A 16,386-nucleotide genomic window follows, 5' to 3' on the forward strand; every position below is an offset into this window, starting at 1 on the left:
GATATATGGTCCTCTGTGCCTTTAATACAACCCATTGTCCAACGATTTCATGAAAATCTGGTATTTAATCATAACTGTTTCTCTCTGTGTGTGAGGTGTTTATGATCAAAGAAGATTGAGCTTAGTAGATATTAATAAGGTTGCCTTGTAGTCTATCTGTGTTCTGAACAGTTATTATTAATCATTACTTGTTAATTTTTGTTTAAATTATAACTTTAGTGCCCAAGATCTGTTACTTATAAAGTCTGGTTAAGAACAATTGAGCATTTTAAGGGTCTTTGAATGTTTTAATTTCACTGAGTGGCAAATCCAGTGATAGTGAGGATGATTTGGTTTGGCTTAGTCTCCTTGTGCCATAACACAGAGTACATACTGGAAGGAAATTCCCAATGACCAGGAGTCCAGGGTAGACCATTTAGGATTGAGATGAGGAGAAATGTCTTCAGCCAAAGAGTGTTGAGCCTCTGGAATTCTCTGCCACAGAAAGTCATTGAGGACAAAACACTGGATGTCTTCAAGATGGAGTTAGATATAGTTCTTGAGGCTAAAGTGTTCAAAGAGAATGAGAGAAAGCAGGAAAGGGTACAGAGTTGGGTGCTCAGCCATGATCATATTGAATGGTCATACAGGCTCAAAGGGCTGAATGGCCTATCCTATTCCTATTTTCTATGCCTGTAATTATCCTGGAAAGGTAAAGTATCTCAAAAACCTGTTCAGCAAGCTATTTTATTCGGGTGTGGTTCCCAGTGTCACCGATGTGTGTCTGTGGTGTGGGAATGGGTTGTATTTTTTGGATCCTTATATGTGTCATATCATTATCATTGGGACATTGCAACAACAAGGAAAGATACAAAGATGGTGCAAGAAGAATGTTCTCCCCACAGTTTCTTCAGCCTCTGCGCCAAACAACTTCTCGTCTTCACTGATCTCAACTTTCATCTCACCTCATTATGTTCTCTCTGCCCTTAGTTCACTGCCTTCTTCTCCTCCCTAAACGTTTTGCTCCACATAAACTCCTCAATCCCGGTTGGTAACCTTCCTCTAAATCTTTCCCATGATTTTGTTATTCCCATCAGACCAATCACAGATCAGGTTTTCTCAAGCACTTCCTCACGCCACCCTCTCCCTAAAGTTTTTTCCCATTCCAACACCGACACTTGCTGGACATCTCGAATACAATGTGTAGGATTGGTTTCCTTACTGAAGGAAGGATGTAGATGTTTTGGAGGCAATTCCCTGGAGGTTTTTCTGTCACACGTCATGGTTACTGATAGAGGGCCCATGGACAACTCCCATTCGTGAATAATGTCCACTGATATTCTCCACCTTTAACTAAACTACATCCTGATCGCCTGAATCAAGGTCATCTCTGACTATTGCCCCAATGCTGTGTATGATTAACAGTGCTACCTCCCCATCTTTAGCTAGTTTCTATTTTTCTTGAATGTAACATGCCTCAATGTTTAGGATTCAATCCTTTTCACCCTGCAGTTATGCCCTGTAATGATTATCAGATTGTATTTGTTCACTTCAATGTGTGCTTAGAAATGTATTATCAATGTTATAGACAATCAGAGCCTTTAATTTTGTCCTTTTGTTTTCCCCATAATAGCTAGACTTGAATATTAGTGTTTTCCTAGGTGTTTCTTTCAATCACTTCCTACCACCTCTGCCACTCATTTCCCATATTACTAAACTGGAAAGCGTGTAAAAAAGGTTTACAAGGGTGTTACTGAGACTGGACAGTTTGAATAATAAGGATATGCTGGGAGTTTCTTCCTCTGGAGCATCAGAGACTGAGGGGTGACCTTATAGAGGTTTATAAAATCATGAGGGGCAGAGATAAGGCAAATACCTAAGGTATTTTTCCCCCCAGGGTGAGGGAATTCAAAAGTAAAGGGCATAGATTTAAGGTGAGAGGGGGAAGATGTAAAAGGGACCTGAGAGGCAACTTTACCACACAGTGCATATATGGAATGAGCTGCTACAGGAAGTGGTAGAGGAAGGTACAACTTCAACATTTAGAAGCCATTTAGGCAGGTACGTGGATAGGAAAGGTTTATAGGAATATGGGTCAAATGCAGGCAAGTGGGTCTAATTCAGTTTAGGAAATCTGGTCAGCATGAACGAGGAGGTCCAAAGGGTCTGTTTCCATGCTGTATGACCCTACGACTCTGTGACCCTACTATTTTCCTCTCTTACCTTGTCTGTATTCTTTGCCTCCTCTATTCAGTTCAGAGAATTAGTCATGTCTCTTGCTGGTTATTTGGTGTTCATGTATCTGTATTGTCAGTTTTCTTCCAGTTTGGCCTATGTAGTGTTCCTCACAGTCCTGGACATAATGGTAGAACGTAGGAACAATGGGGAACTCCAGACTAGCGTATATAGAAAAACCACACATATGGACCAGATACTCAACTACACTAGCAACCACCCCAATGCCCACAAACAGAGCTGCATCAGCACACTATTTAAACAAACCATAACACATTGCAGCAACCCAGAACTACGCAAAGCAGAACAGGAGCACCTATACAGAATCTTCAAAAGGAATGGATACCCAAAAAGCACAATCTGCCATTACCTCCGAGACAGACCACAACAGGAAGACACAACACGACCAGACTCACTAATCACCCTACTGTACATCAAGGACATGTCAGAGATGACCACACAACTACTCAGACCCCTAGGTATTAGGGTAGGTCACAAACCAACAATCACCCTCGACAGCTACTGACGAGCCCATACCCAAAACCAGCAAAACCGGTGTAATGTACAAAATACCATGCAAGGACTGTGAGAAACACTACATAGGCCAAACCAGAAGAAAACTGACAATAAGGATACACAAACACCAACTAGCCACCAAGAGACACGACCAATTCTCACTTGTCTCACTACACACGGACAATGAGGGATGCGAATTTGACTGGGACAACACATCCATAATCGCAGAAGTTGCTGGAAAAGCTCAGCAGGTCTGACAGCATCTGTGAAGAAAAAATCAGAGTTAATGTTTCGGGTCACCGGATCCAAAGCGTTAACTCTGATTTTTCCTTCACAGGTGCTGTCAGACCTGCTGAGCTTTTCGAGCAACTTCTGTTTTTGTTCCTGATTTACAGCATCTGCAGGTCTTTCGGTTTTTACGTCCATAATAGCACAAGCCAAACAGAGACACGCCAGGGAATTCCTGGAGGCCTGGTATTCCAACCGGAACTCCATCAACAAACACATTGAATTAGACCCTGTGTACAAACCACTGAGAAACAGAACCAAAAGTGGTACAAACCACCAGCAAACCAAGGCATATAAATAACAAGTGGGACAGAACACTGACCCTTCACCGGAGGCGCACTGACGATGTTACCTCATGGGGTAACAATACATCTGCAACAAAACACATCAGCTCGGCAAGCAAAAAATCTACAACATCATCCATAACCCGAGATACAAATCTTCTCAAAACCTTTAAACACCTACGGGCGCAACATCTTCATACTGGCCTGCAGATGAGAGACAAATGCCATCCGTCAGAACACGACCCATGAATGACTGTACTTCCTGCACGAATGCCTCAGAAAACAGGTACTACCACCAAGCTTAAAATATAAACCACCAATTAACAATCCACAGGCATGAAGAACAGCTGTGCAGAATGGCGGCAGAATGATAAGGGTTATGATCAATGATGCCCACAGCTGCCTCGACAAATACGAGCGGGAAATTGTGCGCCAAAAGCCTTTATACTCCAACGCAACCAGTCAAGAATGGAAAACCACACTGGAACAAGCCATCACCGTACAACAACAAAAGACCAGAATAAAGAAAAGAATAGCCCTTCAAGTAAAACTGTCCAAAATCACGCACAACAACGACGTGGACAACACAGGAACATGGATCAAGAATATTTCAGACCGACCACTTATAGACACTGAGAAGACCGTCCTAGTACGCGGACTGAATTATAACTACAAAGATGCCAAAAAAAACTGACTTCGTGGTTGCACTGGAATCAACACTAAAGAGCAACGGACTCATGGAGGAAATACAACAGACCATCAGACAGACGATAGTCCCAACACTGAGCTGAAAAAGTAAGTGGAACACATTCAACACAGAAGAGAGGAAAGCCCTGGAAAGATTCAAGAAAGACAGAAACATTGTAATCTTACCACCAGACAAATGATGCACGACAGTAATCCTTAATGGAGCCCAATACATTGAGAAAGCTAACACACTACTAGCAGATACCAAAACCTACCAACAGATGGCAATAGACCCGACACCACAGTTAGGGAAACGGAGTACAACGACCCTGAAGAAATTACACAACTCAGGAGATATCAGCAAGACAGACAACCAAAACATGAAGCCCATGGGATCCAACACATCCCGATTCTATGGACTCCCCAAGGTACACAAGCAAGGGGTCCCCCTCAGACCCACTGTCTCATTACCAGGCACAACAACATATAGACTGGCCAAAGAACTACAACAGAAATTGAAATACTTAGTTGACAACACTACCCACTCCATCCACTCATCACAAGAATTCCCCAACAATATAAGCACACCAGAATAGAAGAGGACAAGATCCTTCAACATCCTTCAGCGTAACAGCACTGTTTACATCCATAAACATCGACCCTGCTAAAGAGACAACTGCCACACTGCTGGACAAATCAAGTAAGCAGGCATCCCAGGAAACCAACAACATCAATAAGGACACCATCATGAAACTACTGGATCTGTGCCTCACAACCCATTTCACTTTCAATGACAGCATATACAAACAAATCAATGGAACATCAATGGAATTCCCAATATCAGGACTGATTGCTGAAGCACTAATGCAAAAGTTAGAATGAACAGCACTCCCCACTATACAACCCAAACTTTGGGTACGATATGTAGATGACACGTTCATGATTATTAAATGCACAAAACTGGAAGAAACCCATCACCACATAGACAGCAAATTCACCAGGATAAAATTCACAAAAGAAGAGAACAACAACTGACTACGCTTCCTGGACATAATGGTAGAATGTAGGAACAACAGGGAACACCAGACTAGCATATATAGAAAGACCACATATATGGACCAGATACTCAATTACACTAGCAACTGCCCCAATGCCCACAAACAGAGCTGCATCAGGACACTATTTAAATGAGCCACAACACATTGCAGCAAGCCAGAACTACGCAAAGCAGAACAGGAGCACCTATATGGAGTCTTCAAAAGGAATGGATGCCCAAAAAGCACAATCTGCCATTACCTCTGAGACAGACCACAACAGGAAGACACAACACGACCAGACTCACTAATCACCCTACTGTACATCAAGGACATGTCAGAGATGACCATACAACTACTCAGACCCCTAGGTATTAGGGTAGGTCACAAACCAACAACCACCCTGCGACAGCTACTGACGAATGTAAAGGATCCCATACCCAAAACCAACAAAAGCGGTGTAATGTACAAAAGACCATGCAAGGACTGTGAGAAACACTAGATAGGCCAAACTGAAAGAAAACTGGCAATATGGATACACGAACACCAACTAGCCACCGAGAGACACAATCAATTCTCACTTGTCTCACTACACACGGACAACGAGGGACATGAATTTGATTGGGACAACACATCCATAATCTCACAAGCCGCAGGTCTTTCAGTTTTTACATCCATAATCGCACAAGCCAAACAGAGACATGCCAGGGAATTCCTGGAGGCCTGGTATTCTAACCAGAACTCCATCAACAAACACATTGAATTAGATCCTGTGTACAAACCACTGAGAAACAGAACAGGAAGTGGTACCAACCACCCCAGGAAACTGAGACATATAAGTAACAAGTGGGACAGAACACCAACGCTTCAGCGGAGGTGCACTGACCATGTTACCTAGCAGGGTGACGAAATGTTTGCAACTAAACCCACCGGCTCAGTGAGCAAGTCTACAATGTCTCTACTTAATAACATTGTAGAATGTTAAGGGACTAAATGCCGACAAATCCCCAGGGTCTCCTGGCCTAAACCCAAGGGTTTTATGAGAGGTGCCTGCAGAAATAGGGGATTTTCTAAAATGATGCAGATTCCCTTCAGAGATAGGGTCTAGGCCCGAAACGTCGACTTTCCTGCTCCTCTGATGCTGCTTGGCCTGCTGTGTTCATCCAGCTCCACACCTTGTTATCTCAGATTCTCCAGCATCTGCAGTTCCTACTATCTCTGAAACAATTTTAACCCCACTGCGAAGCCTCTTCTAACGATGCGTACCTTGAAGAAGTTCCCTATTTATTTCAGAACCCCCTTCCCCTCCCCCATTTCTGAAGAAGGGTCTAGGCCTGAAACGTCAGCTTTCCTGCTCCTCTGATGCTGCTTGGCCTGCTGTGTTCATCCAGCTCTACACCTTGTTATCACAGATTCCCTTCAGATTGGAATTTAGCAAATGAACCACAATTACTCACGAAAGGAAGGAGAGAGAAAACAGGCTAGTTAGCCTGACAAAGGCCTTTGGGAAAATGGTAGAACCTATTATAAAGGAAGTCTAAATGACACACTGAGAAAAATTACAGTATGTTCAGACAGAATCAAGTTTGAGTTTTTTTTTTAATAAGATAATGAGGAAACCAAGATAAATGAGGCATTTTCTAATTAACAAGATCATTTAGAACTGAAATCAGGGGGTTTCCTCACAAACAATTGTGAATCTTTGGAATTCTCTATCCCAGAGGGGTGCAGGTGCTCCATTGTTGACTATATTTAAGGTTGAGACAAACAATCTCTTAGGGAATCAAGGATCTGGGAAACATACGCAAGGTGGAGGTGTAGCTGAAGATCAGACACGATGGTACAAATGATGGAGGGGGGGTGGCTTGAAAGACCTTAGGGTCTACTTCCTAGTTCTTACGTTCTGAGACTGACCGAACCCCAATACTGAACCCTGGTAGATTTTTAATCAGTAAGAGAATCAAGAGTTATGGGCACTAGGCAGAATATGGGGAGTTGATTATCAGATTAGCCATGATATATTGAATGGCAGAGTAGACTCAATGGGCTGAATGGCCTACTGTCATGGTCTCATGAAGCCTGACTGAACTCCGAGACTGACCAAACCAAGTGACCAAATCCCAAGTCTGAACCAACCCCGAGAGTGACCGAACCTCATGATGGATCCCCATTTCTATCGATGTAACTGAGATGGTTGCCTCAGCACAGATTGGAGAGTGAAGTAATGATTGACCATTCTGTGTATTCTATTAGGACACACCCTTAGGGATAATTCTGATAGGCAGGGTCCATAGTGACTCACACAGCATTACAGAATATTCAGCAATGTACTGTGCCTCCAAGTTGTGTTTTGCTTTTCTGGTGGGTGAATACAGGGCTTGCCCATTGACTAATGGAAGCTCGGTCAACAGGGAAGAATATTACGAGAATGGTGAGATTATTGATGACACAGCTGGAAATATACAATATCCCAGCAATCAGCTCCAAATTTGAGGAACACAGCCAATCACATGGTAGGAAGGATAGGAAGTCTGTTACCTCAGAAGGCTGAAGGTTAGGGAGCCGTGTTTAAAAGGTACTCAATGTTCGTGTTGCAACCAGGACAATTGTTCTCACTGTTGGTGAGGGATTTGTAAACTGCTGCCATTCCCTGATTTCTGAAGAAGGGTCTAGGCCTGAAGCGTCGGCCTTCCTGCTCCTCTGATGCTGCTTGGCCTGCTGTGTTCATCCAGCTCTACACCTTGTTATCTCAGATTCTCCAGCATCTGCAGTTCCTACTTTCTCTGCTGCCATTCCCTGTCCATCTGGATCCTTGTAAACGCTGTCACCCTGTACCAAAGCAACAAATATTCAAGTGTAATCATTCTTTCATGCCATCCACAGGTTCTTCCCAAGTCTGTGTGGGAGTGGTGGCACGTCCTAATTCCAAGGGATTACAGCAGGAGGCCCTCCCTCCTGTCCTGAGCACTTTTGGCCAACGGGTAAACCAATACACAGCACCGGCACACCCATTGCACTGCGGTCAATCCCATTCTTGAGGTTCCAAGAGCCCTTCTTGTTGACATAGCCATGCCTGTGGTCACTCAACCAATAACACTGAAGGTGTAAGCCATCATCCTGCACCCTTCCTCAATCACCTTCGACCTCCCCTCCATCACCCTTCAACCTTAGCACTTTCAGCCTTGCTCTGTCTTCTTGACCTTTGATCCATCCCATCATTTCTGACCAGATATCGTTGGCCTTTCAGCTTTCCCATGTTGCATTGGACTTACTGCTCGCCATTACACCCTCCACCTGCATCCATGATTCTCAACCCTCCATTTATCCTTGACATTCCCCTCAGCTCTCAGGACCTCTGACCTCCCCATTATCTCCTCTGACCTCCCCACAATCAAACTGAGCTAATATCAACAGACATAGCTCTCTCTGTGGAACCCAGCTGCCTATCTCTGTCCCTCACAAGGCTTTGTCGGGACTTCTTCCATCCTTCCCTTGACCAATCATACCCAGTACCCTCTGTACTGTTGCCGCTTGATTTCAATCATCAATGTGTCTCTCCAAAAGGTCCCTGGGAAAAAGAAAGGCAGCTCCTACTCACTGCATCGCCCAGGATATAGCTCAGCTGTTGCAGGCTGTGTTCTTTCTAACTTAACCTAATGAACCTGTTTAGAGATGCTATTATATACCTCTGGAGCAGGTGGGACTTGAATCCAAGTCTCTCAGTTCAGGGGTAGGGACCACTGTGCTATAAAAGGGTCCCCCACCACCCCCCCATCACAGGCTGTATTAAAGCAGCCATGAATCTGAAGGCCTGTGTTTCTCATTCACTGACAATTTTACCACAATGATAGCCTTAATTCTGGGGAGGTTGCTTTTTAACAGGCGAGCATGACATGTAAATGTATGAAAATCAGGTTGCTTGTTGACAGGAAGCTCACCTGTTTACATCCCATTGTTGGGAAGCTGACTTTTGAACTCCTGGTCAAATAAGTGCCTTGCTTGCCTCACTTCAAACTCCTGGGAGCTTCACGAGATTCCATCCATAATATCAGAAGTTCTCCTAATGAAATACACCTAGCTTTGAAAGGAATTAAGGTGAGAACATCCACTCCCCTCATTTTCAACACTCACTCCCTCCACCACCGATGCTCAGTAACAGCAGCGTGTACTATCTACAAGATGCACTTCAGAAATTCACCAAAGATCCTCAGACAGTATCTTCCAAACCCACAACCACTTCCATCTAGAAGGACAATGGCAGCATTTATATGGAAACAACACCCCCTGTAAATTCCCCTCCAAGCCCCTCACCATCCTGACTTGGAAATACATAGCTGTTCGTTCGCTGTTGCTGGGTCAAAATCCTGGAATTCCCTCCATATGGCATTGGGGTCAATCCCTCATGTGGATGCAGCCACTGAAGAAGCAAACCCACCATCTGAGAATTAATTTAGAAATAATTCCTGTCTGTTAGAAGTCATGATTGGGTCGATATCCAAACTCAGTTTGTTTGACGTGAAAATGATTTATTTTTGAACTCAGGAAGTCTTATTCAATTCAAAGTATATCCTGGTCTCACCCTGACCAATACAAAAGCAGTTGGAAAGATCTTTGGCTCCACACTCATTTCATCACCCCAAAAAGGTGGCCTTGAGTTTATAGAGAGAGAATTTCCATACAGCCCTGTAATTGGACTGGAGCGCTCACTGTTGTTCATTTTGTAACACTTAACCCTGAATCCACTGGTCATGGTTCAAAAACATCATCATCACAAACATCTAGGCTCACCTCCCAGTACAAATGGAAGGTGCACTATGTGAGGTGCTGTCTGCTGAAATGGAATGTTAAACCGAGGCCCTATCAGTCCTTTCAGGTGGATGGGAAAGCTTCCACAGCAGCTTTCTCCCCTGTAGCTTGGTCAGTTGCTTGATTACGTGGCCATTATTGCTTTCTGGCATCTTGCTGTGCACTAATGGGCCACTGTTCCCTGTATCAGAACAGGTTCTGCACTGCAGAAAGTTTTGGGGGAATACTCTAAGGTGGAGGAAAGTGCTATAGCAATGAAAACCCTTCTTTCACCAGGTAGAGGCAGCAACTGAAGGCTTGTCATTGCAGCAATCACATGACCAGCTACTGCATGCACTTCCTGGGAATTATCACCTGTGGCACAGATGGCAGCTTTCCCTTCTGTTCCCTTCCCTTCCCACTAACTCAATCTTTGCTGCTCCCAGGGAGCCACATTTCAAAACAGAACACAAAATCCATCCAGCCCCTGTGCACTCTCCCCTCTCCCTGACTAAACCCTAATGTAGCTCTCCCTCACCCCACACAGTGTCTCCGTATCCCTTCATTTCTGAGGGACAGTTTGATAAATTAACTGTTCGGGAATACCTCCCCTCCCACTTCCTCGGGTGCTGGTTTGCTGTCTATCACTCCCTTTATCTGGTTTGTTTTCTTTCTCACTCTATGCACAAGTTGATTTTACAGCAGCTCCTATTTGTCAAAAACTAAAAGGATAAAGTATAAAAAGTGAAGAATACAGCTCGCCTGGGTTTGAGATCTCAAGAGTAAGACAGACAGAGCGTGACTGAGAGAGAGATTAGGAGTGAGACTGAATGGATGAGAGATACAGTGAAGAGGCTTTTGAGTGAGACAGCTATCGATCAAATGAGTGAAACAAAAGTGCGTCAGAGATAAATTGTGTAAAAGACGGAGTATCAGAGAGACTGAGAATGAGTCTGCAACACTGGGAGATGTAAATTTAGGGTGAGGTTCATGATGCATCTAGATCTTGAGCAGCACACTAACCACTGGTCTGTATTTAGGTCAGAGACCATGGTTTGTAGCTTATTCTCTGCACATAGGCAAGTCACTCTTTGTATGTTTTAAACATTAGACAGTTCCCACGAAAAGCTGGTTTCCCAGTAACAGCTCATTAATCTTTATCAGCTAGAACACTAACCTCAACTTCCAGTAAACAGAGCAGTGCGATAGCTCATGTGATAGCGTATGGGGTGAGGTCAAAGATAGACAGTCAAGCTTCCTTTACTCTTTTCAACTGGTAGTAAAGCAGCCTCTGCACTGTGCCCCTCAAACACTTCCTAGGCAGGGACAGCACAGAGTAAAGCCTCCTCTACACCTTAAAAGATTTGGGTAACTTGATTTTTCAGTTTAAAACAGAAAGTAAAGTTCTCCCGACAATGTCCCCGTCAAACACTCCCATGACAGAGGCAGCATGGGATCAGATACAGAATGAAACTTCCTCTACACTGTCGCCATCAAACGTTCCCAGGACAGGGACAGCATTGGGTTAGATGCAGAGTAAAGTCCCCTCAATGCCTTTTGATAAAGGAGGACATAACAACTGTGCTTAGAGAGGATATTCATAAGCGGTCATTAAATGAGCTGTATGGTTATAATTAGAAACAAGAAAGGGATGGTCACTCTGTTGGAACAGTATTAAAGACCCCTAAATAGCCAGCAGGTACTAGAGAAGCAGTTGTGTAGAGAGATTGCAGATACCTGTAGGAATAATAGAGTAGTATTGGTTGGAGATTTTAATTTCTCCTGTATTGACTGCGCCACCCAGTGGGGAAAAGGCCCAGATGGGGTGGAATGTGTCAAACGTGTACAAGAAAGTTTCCTAAATTAATATGTAGAAGGCCCTACTCGGGAGGGTGCAACACTGGACCTCGTCTTGGGAAACGAGGTCGGGAAGTGACTGAAGTGTCCATCAGGGAGCACTGTTTAACATAGTTATGGAAAAAGATAGGACAGATCCACAGGTTAATATGCTAAACTGGTGCAGGTCTAATCTCGGGACCATTAGGCAGGATCTAGCAGCGGTCAATAGGGTGAGTCTGTTTGAAGGAAAAGGAACAACTGGCAAAAGGGAAAACTTTTAAAAGTGTGATATCAAGAGCCCAAGGACAGTATGTCCCTGTTAGGGTGAAGGGAAAGCTGGCATGTTTAGGGATCTCTGGCTGACGAGGGATATTGAGGCTCTGGGCAGGTAAAAGAAGAAGGCATACATTGGGTTTAAGCTATCGGGCTCAGGTGAATCAGTAGATGACTATAAAAAGTGTAGGAACACATTTAAGAGGAAAATCAGAAGAGCAAAAAGAGGGTATGACATGGACATGACAGATAAGATTAAAGATAATCACAAGAGGTTCTATAGCTATATTAAGAGTAAAAGGGTGGCTAGGGAGAGAATAGGTCCCCTTAATGATCAGCAAGGCCATCTATGTGTGGAGCTACAGGAGATAGGGGAGATTTTTAATGAATATTTCTCCTCAGTGCTTACTGAGGAGAGAATCATGGATGCTAAGGAAACAAGGGAAACATGTGGGGATGTTTTGGATTGTGCACACATTACAGAGAGGATGTGTTTGCAGCCTTAAAGCGCATTAAGGTGGATAAATCCCTTGGGCCTGATCAAGTCCATCCTTGGATGTCGTGGGTGACTAGGGAAGAAATTGCAGAGGTCCTTGCAGAGATTTTTGCTTCATCTTTAGCCATTGGTGAAGTTCCAGAAGACTGGAGGATGGCTAATGTTGTTCCATTGTTTAAGAAAGGTAGCAAAGACAAGCCAGGGAACTCCAGACTAATGAGCCTGACATCAGTGGTAGGCAAGTTATTGGAGAGGATACTGTTGGGATCAACCAACATTTGGATAGTCAAGGTCTGATTAGGGATAGTCAGCATGGATTTGTGCGCACAAAGTCATGTCTGACAAATCTTTTAGAGTTTTTCGAAGAGGTAACCAAGAGGATGGATGAGGATAGGGCAGTGGATGTTGTCTGTATGTACGTTAGTAAGGCCTGTGCCAAGGTCCCGCACGGCAGGCTAGTCATGAAGGTTAGGTCGCATGGGATTCAGGGAGAGCTATCTAACTGGATTCAAAATTGACTCGATGGTAGGAAGCAGAGGCCAATGGTAGAAGGTTGTTTCTTGGACTGGAGGTCTGTAACTCGTGGTGTGCCACAGGGGTCGCTGCTAGGACCTTTGTTATTTGTGATTTACATAAATGATCTGGATATGAATGTAGAAGGCTTGATTGGCAAGTTTGCAGATGATACAAAATTAGGAAGTACTGATAGCGAAGAAGGTTATCAGAAATTACAGAGGGATCTTGATCAGATGGGGAAGTGGGCTGAGGATTGGCAAATGAATTCAATACAGATAAGAGTGAAGTGTTACATTTTGGAAAGTCAAACCAAGGTAAGACTTATACAGTAAATGGTAAGGTCCTAAGGAGTGTTGTGGAACAGAGGGACCTAGGAGTACAAGTACATAGTTCATTGAAGGTGGTGTCACAGGTAGACAGGGTGGTGAAGAAGGCATTTAGCATGCTGGCCTTCATCGGTCAAGGCATTGAGTATAGGAGCTGGGACATTATGTTACAGTTGTATAAGTCATTGGTGAGGTCACCCTGTTATAGGAAAGACATAGTTAAACTGGCAAGTGTGCAAAGAAGACTTATGAAGATATTGCCAGGACCAGTAGGCCTGAGGTATAGGGAGAGATTGGCCAGGATAGGACTTTTATCTTTGGAATGTAGGAGAATGAGGGGTGACCTTATTGAGCTGTATAAAATCATGAGGGGCATAGAAAGGATGAATGCATATAGTCTTTTTCCCAGGGATGGGGAATTGAAAACTAGAGGGCATAGGTTTAAGGTGAGAGGGGATAGATTTAAGAAGGATCTGAGGTGCAACTTCTTCACGCAGAGAGTGGTGCATTTATGGAATGGGCTGCCAAGGGAGTGGTTGAGGCAGGTACAATAGCAACTTTTGAAAAAAAAATTGATAGGTACAGGGATGAGAAGGGTTTAAGAGGGATATGGACCAAATGCAGCCAATTGGAACTAGCTGAATGGGCACCATGGTCAGCATGGACCAGTTTGGGCCGAAGGGCCTGTTTCCAGGCTGTATTACTCTATGACTCTATGAAACCATCCCCCGTCAAACACACCAAGGTCAGGGACAGCATGGAGTTAGATACAGAGTAAAGCTCCCTCTACACCATCCCTCCTATATTTACTCCCACCCTTATCCAGGAATACATGTCCTAGAAAAACCACCCATGCCTGCCCCTGCTGAATCAAACAATTTTGTACTTCTTGCTACATTTCTGTGGGTTGAAACAGCGATTAAGTGCATTTTATAAGTTTATGCCAGCAAGAAAGGAGGGTTTCATATTGTTGACTGAATTTGAACATGTGACCCAAGGGCAATGTGCTAAACTCACTTCGCTAATTAATTTTGAACATGCAATGTGCATTATTAAGCGCTGGTTATTAGAATATCCAGGCTGATGGAATTCATCCTGGAGTGTTGGAATGTGGCTCCCTGGTTATTGACTGGGTCGGCTTGACTCTAGCCAACTGTGATCAGTTTGGGATCCGTGTTGTTAAATGTTGTTCCTCTTTTACCCTGTCAATCCAGGGTCACATACTCAGAAGCAGCAGCTGACATACCAGAGCTGAGGCGATACCGCCACCCCCCTACCCCCCCAAGTCCACAGACTCTCACCATGGGCAAACAGGGAGAAAGGCCCTGCAGTATTTTCCAAACATCCCTCTGAAGAATTGCTGAGTTGTCTCCTTAAATCTACATTGGTCTTTGCGTAATCCTTTGATGTTGTCCCTTAATTCTGGCCCATCAGTGTTGCTGAGGCCACTTTGTTTCACTCAACAGAGCTCTCTACCGCAAAGCATCATGGTCTGTGGCCTAGTCAGCTGAGACAGCCTGATACCTTCAACAGGTGTCACCAAGACTGAGTTGGAAATATCAGCAAGTCTAATAATTTTTATATCTTGTTCATAATTAAAGTGTAAACGGTCTTGAATTAATATCTTAAAAAATAGACGTAAAGATTCATTCAGAGGAGCAGTCCACGTGTGACATACAAACAGGGTTAAAAAAATCAAGTTAAAATATGCCAGCTGTTGAGAGGCTGGAGCCAGGCACTTAAGGCTGGTTTGAAGGATTAGCTTGTGGTCTTGGTCAGGGGCTGTGTCCATGTCTCTTCAGGTCACAGGCTTCCTGCAAGGAGCGGACTGTGCTCGCCAACATGCATGTGTCCCGGGAGTCTGTCATAGAGAGTGTCACCGTGCAAATCCACTTCAGCATGCAAGGTGATCTTCTGTTCATGGTGAGAAAAGGAGAGAGAGAGAGGATCAAAGGGCGTAATCGTGGAAACAAGCAGCAGATTTCAAATCAAACAACTAGAATTTTTAAAAACCAAAAGAACTGCAGCTGCTGTGAATCAGGAACAAAAACAAAGTTGCTGGAATAGCTCAGCAGGTCTGGCAGCATCTGTGAAGGAAAAATCAGACTTAACGTTTTGGGTCCACTGACCCTTCCTCAGAACTGAAAACAGAAAACGTTCATTAGAATTTTCATTGTTTTAACCCATTAACAACTCAGTGGTAGTGCTGCCCACAGAAAAAGTTGTGGGCTTGATGTTAGCGAATTGGCATTGCAGGGCCGGCCAGGGGGAGGCGCGAAACTGTCAGATATGCCACAATTTGGATGGAGGTGTTGCCCCTCCTGTTAGGTTAAAAGTCCATGGCACCATTGCAGCAGAATTCTCCCACACAGTCTCCCAGGCAACCAATATCCCAAAAAGCACATTAAATGGGTCATTCCTGGAATAAAATGAGAACAGCGCAGAAAGTGGCCATTCAGCCTGTCAGACTCATGATGGCTCCTTGGATTATTCTTTCAATTAGTCCCACCCCACTCCCCGCAAATGATTCCCCCAGAGTATTTATCCAATTCCTTTTTGAAACCATAGAACTACAGAAATATTACAGCACAGAAGAGGGCCATTAGGTACGGTCTCACTAATGCCGTGTACAGTTGCAGCAACACTTCCCAACTTTTATACTCTATTCCATCAGCATTAAATGCCAAAATTCCATTTGTGTTCCTGATTACCTGCTGTCCCTGCAAACTAGTTTTCTGTGATTCATGGACAAGGACAAGGACACCCAGATCTCTCTGCACCAAAACATTCTGAACTTTCTCTCCATTTGTATACTGAGCTGCCTTTCTATTCCTCCGATTAAAATAGAAAACCTCACACTTATCCACGTTAAAGTTCATCTACCAAATTTTGGCCATTTACCTAACGTGTCCATATCCATTTCTACATTTCTTAGTTAGTTAAAACTAACTTTCTAGCCACTTTCAGTGTTATCTGCAAATTTGGTTACTATACTTTCTATCCCCACATACAAGGATTGTAAATAGTTAGGGCCTGAGGGCCAAATCTTGTGCTACCCCATTAGTTACATCTTGCGCGAACCTGAAAAACAGCCATTTATTTTGACTCTCTGCTTTCTGTTGGTTAGC

General features: G+C 43.9%; 1 protein-coding gene and 1 long non-coding RNA gene across 4 annotated transcripts in view; both read right to left on the reverse strand.

The window, feature by feature from the left end:
* Positions 1-6,603: 6,603 nt before the first annotated feature.
* On the reverse strand, positions 6,604-9,230 carry LOC125486066. The gene is made up of 2 exons (XR_007264751.1): positions 8,962-9,230; positions 6,604-7,852 (listed from the first exon to the last, which is right to left on the reverse strand). It is a non-coding gene; the product is annotated as an uncharacterized LOC125486066 (long non-coding RNA).
* Positions 9,231-9,532: 302 nt separating this feature from the next.
* The window catches only part of dram2b (DNA-damage regulated autophagy modulator 2b), a 79,558-nt gene continuing 72,704 nt past the window's right edge, over positions 9,533-16,386 (reverse strand). For all 3 annotated transcript variants that reach the window (XM_048612052.1, XM_048612051.1, XM_048612053.1), the window contains one exon: positions 9,533-15,172. In XM_048612052.1, the coding sequence (XP_048468009.1) occupies positions 15,062-15,172 (111 nt within the window). In that variant the 3' untranslated portion in view covers positions 9,533-15,061. The remainder of the gene's footprint in view (positions 15,173-16,386) is intronic.

Source organism: Rhincodon typus, chromosome 25 (genome assembly GCF_021869965.1).
Source record: "Rhincodon typus isolate 14 chromosome 25, sRhiTyp1.1, whole genome shotgun sequence".
Lineage (NCBI taxonomy): Eukaryota > Metazoa > Chordata > Chondrichthyes > Orectolobiformes > Rhincodontidae > Rhincodon > Rhincodon typus.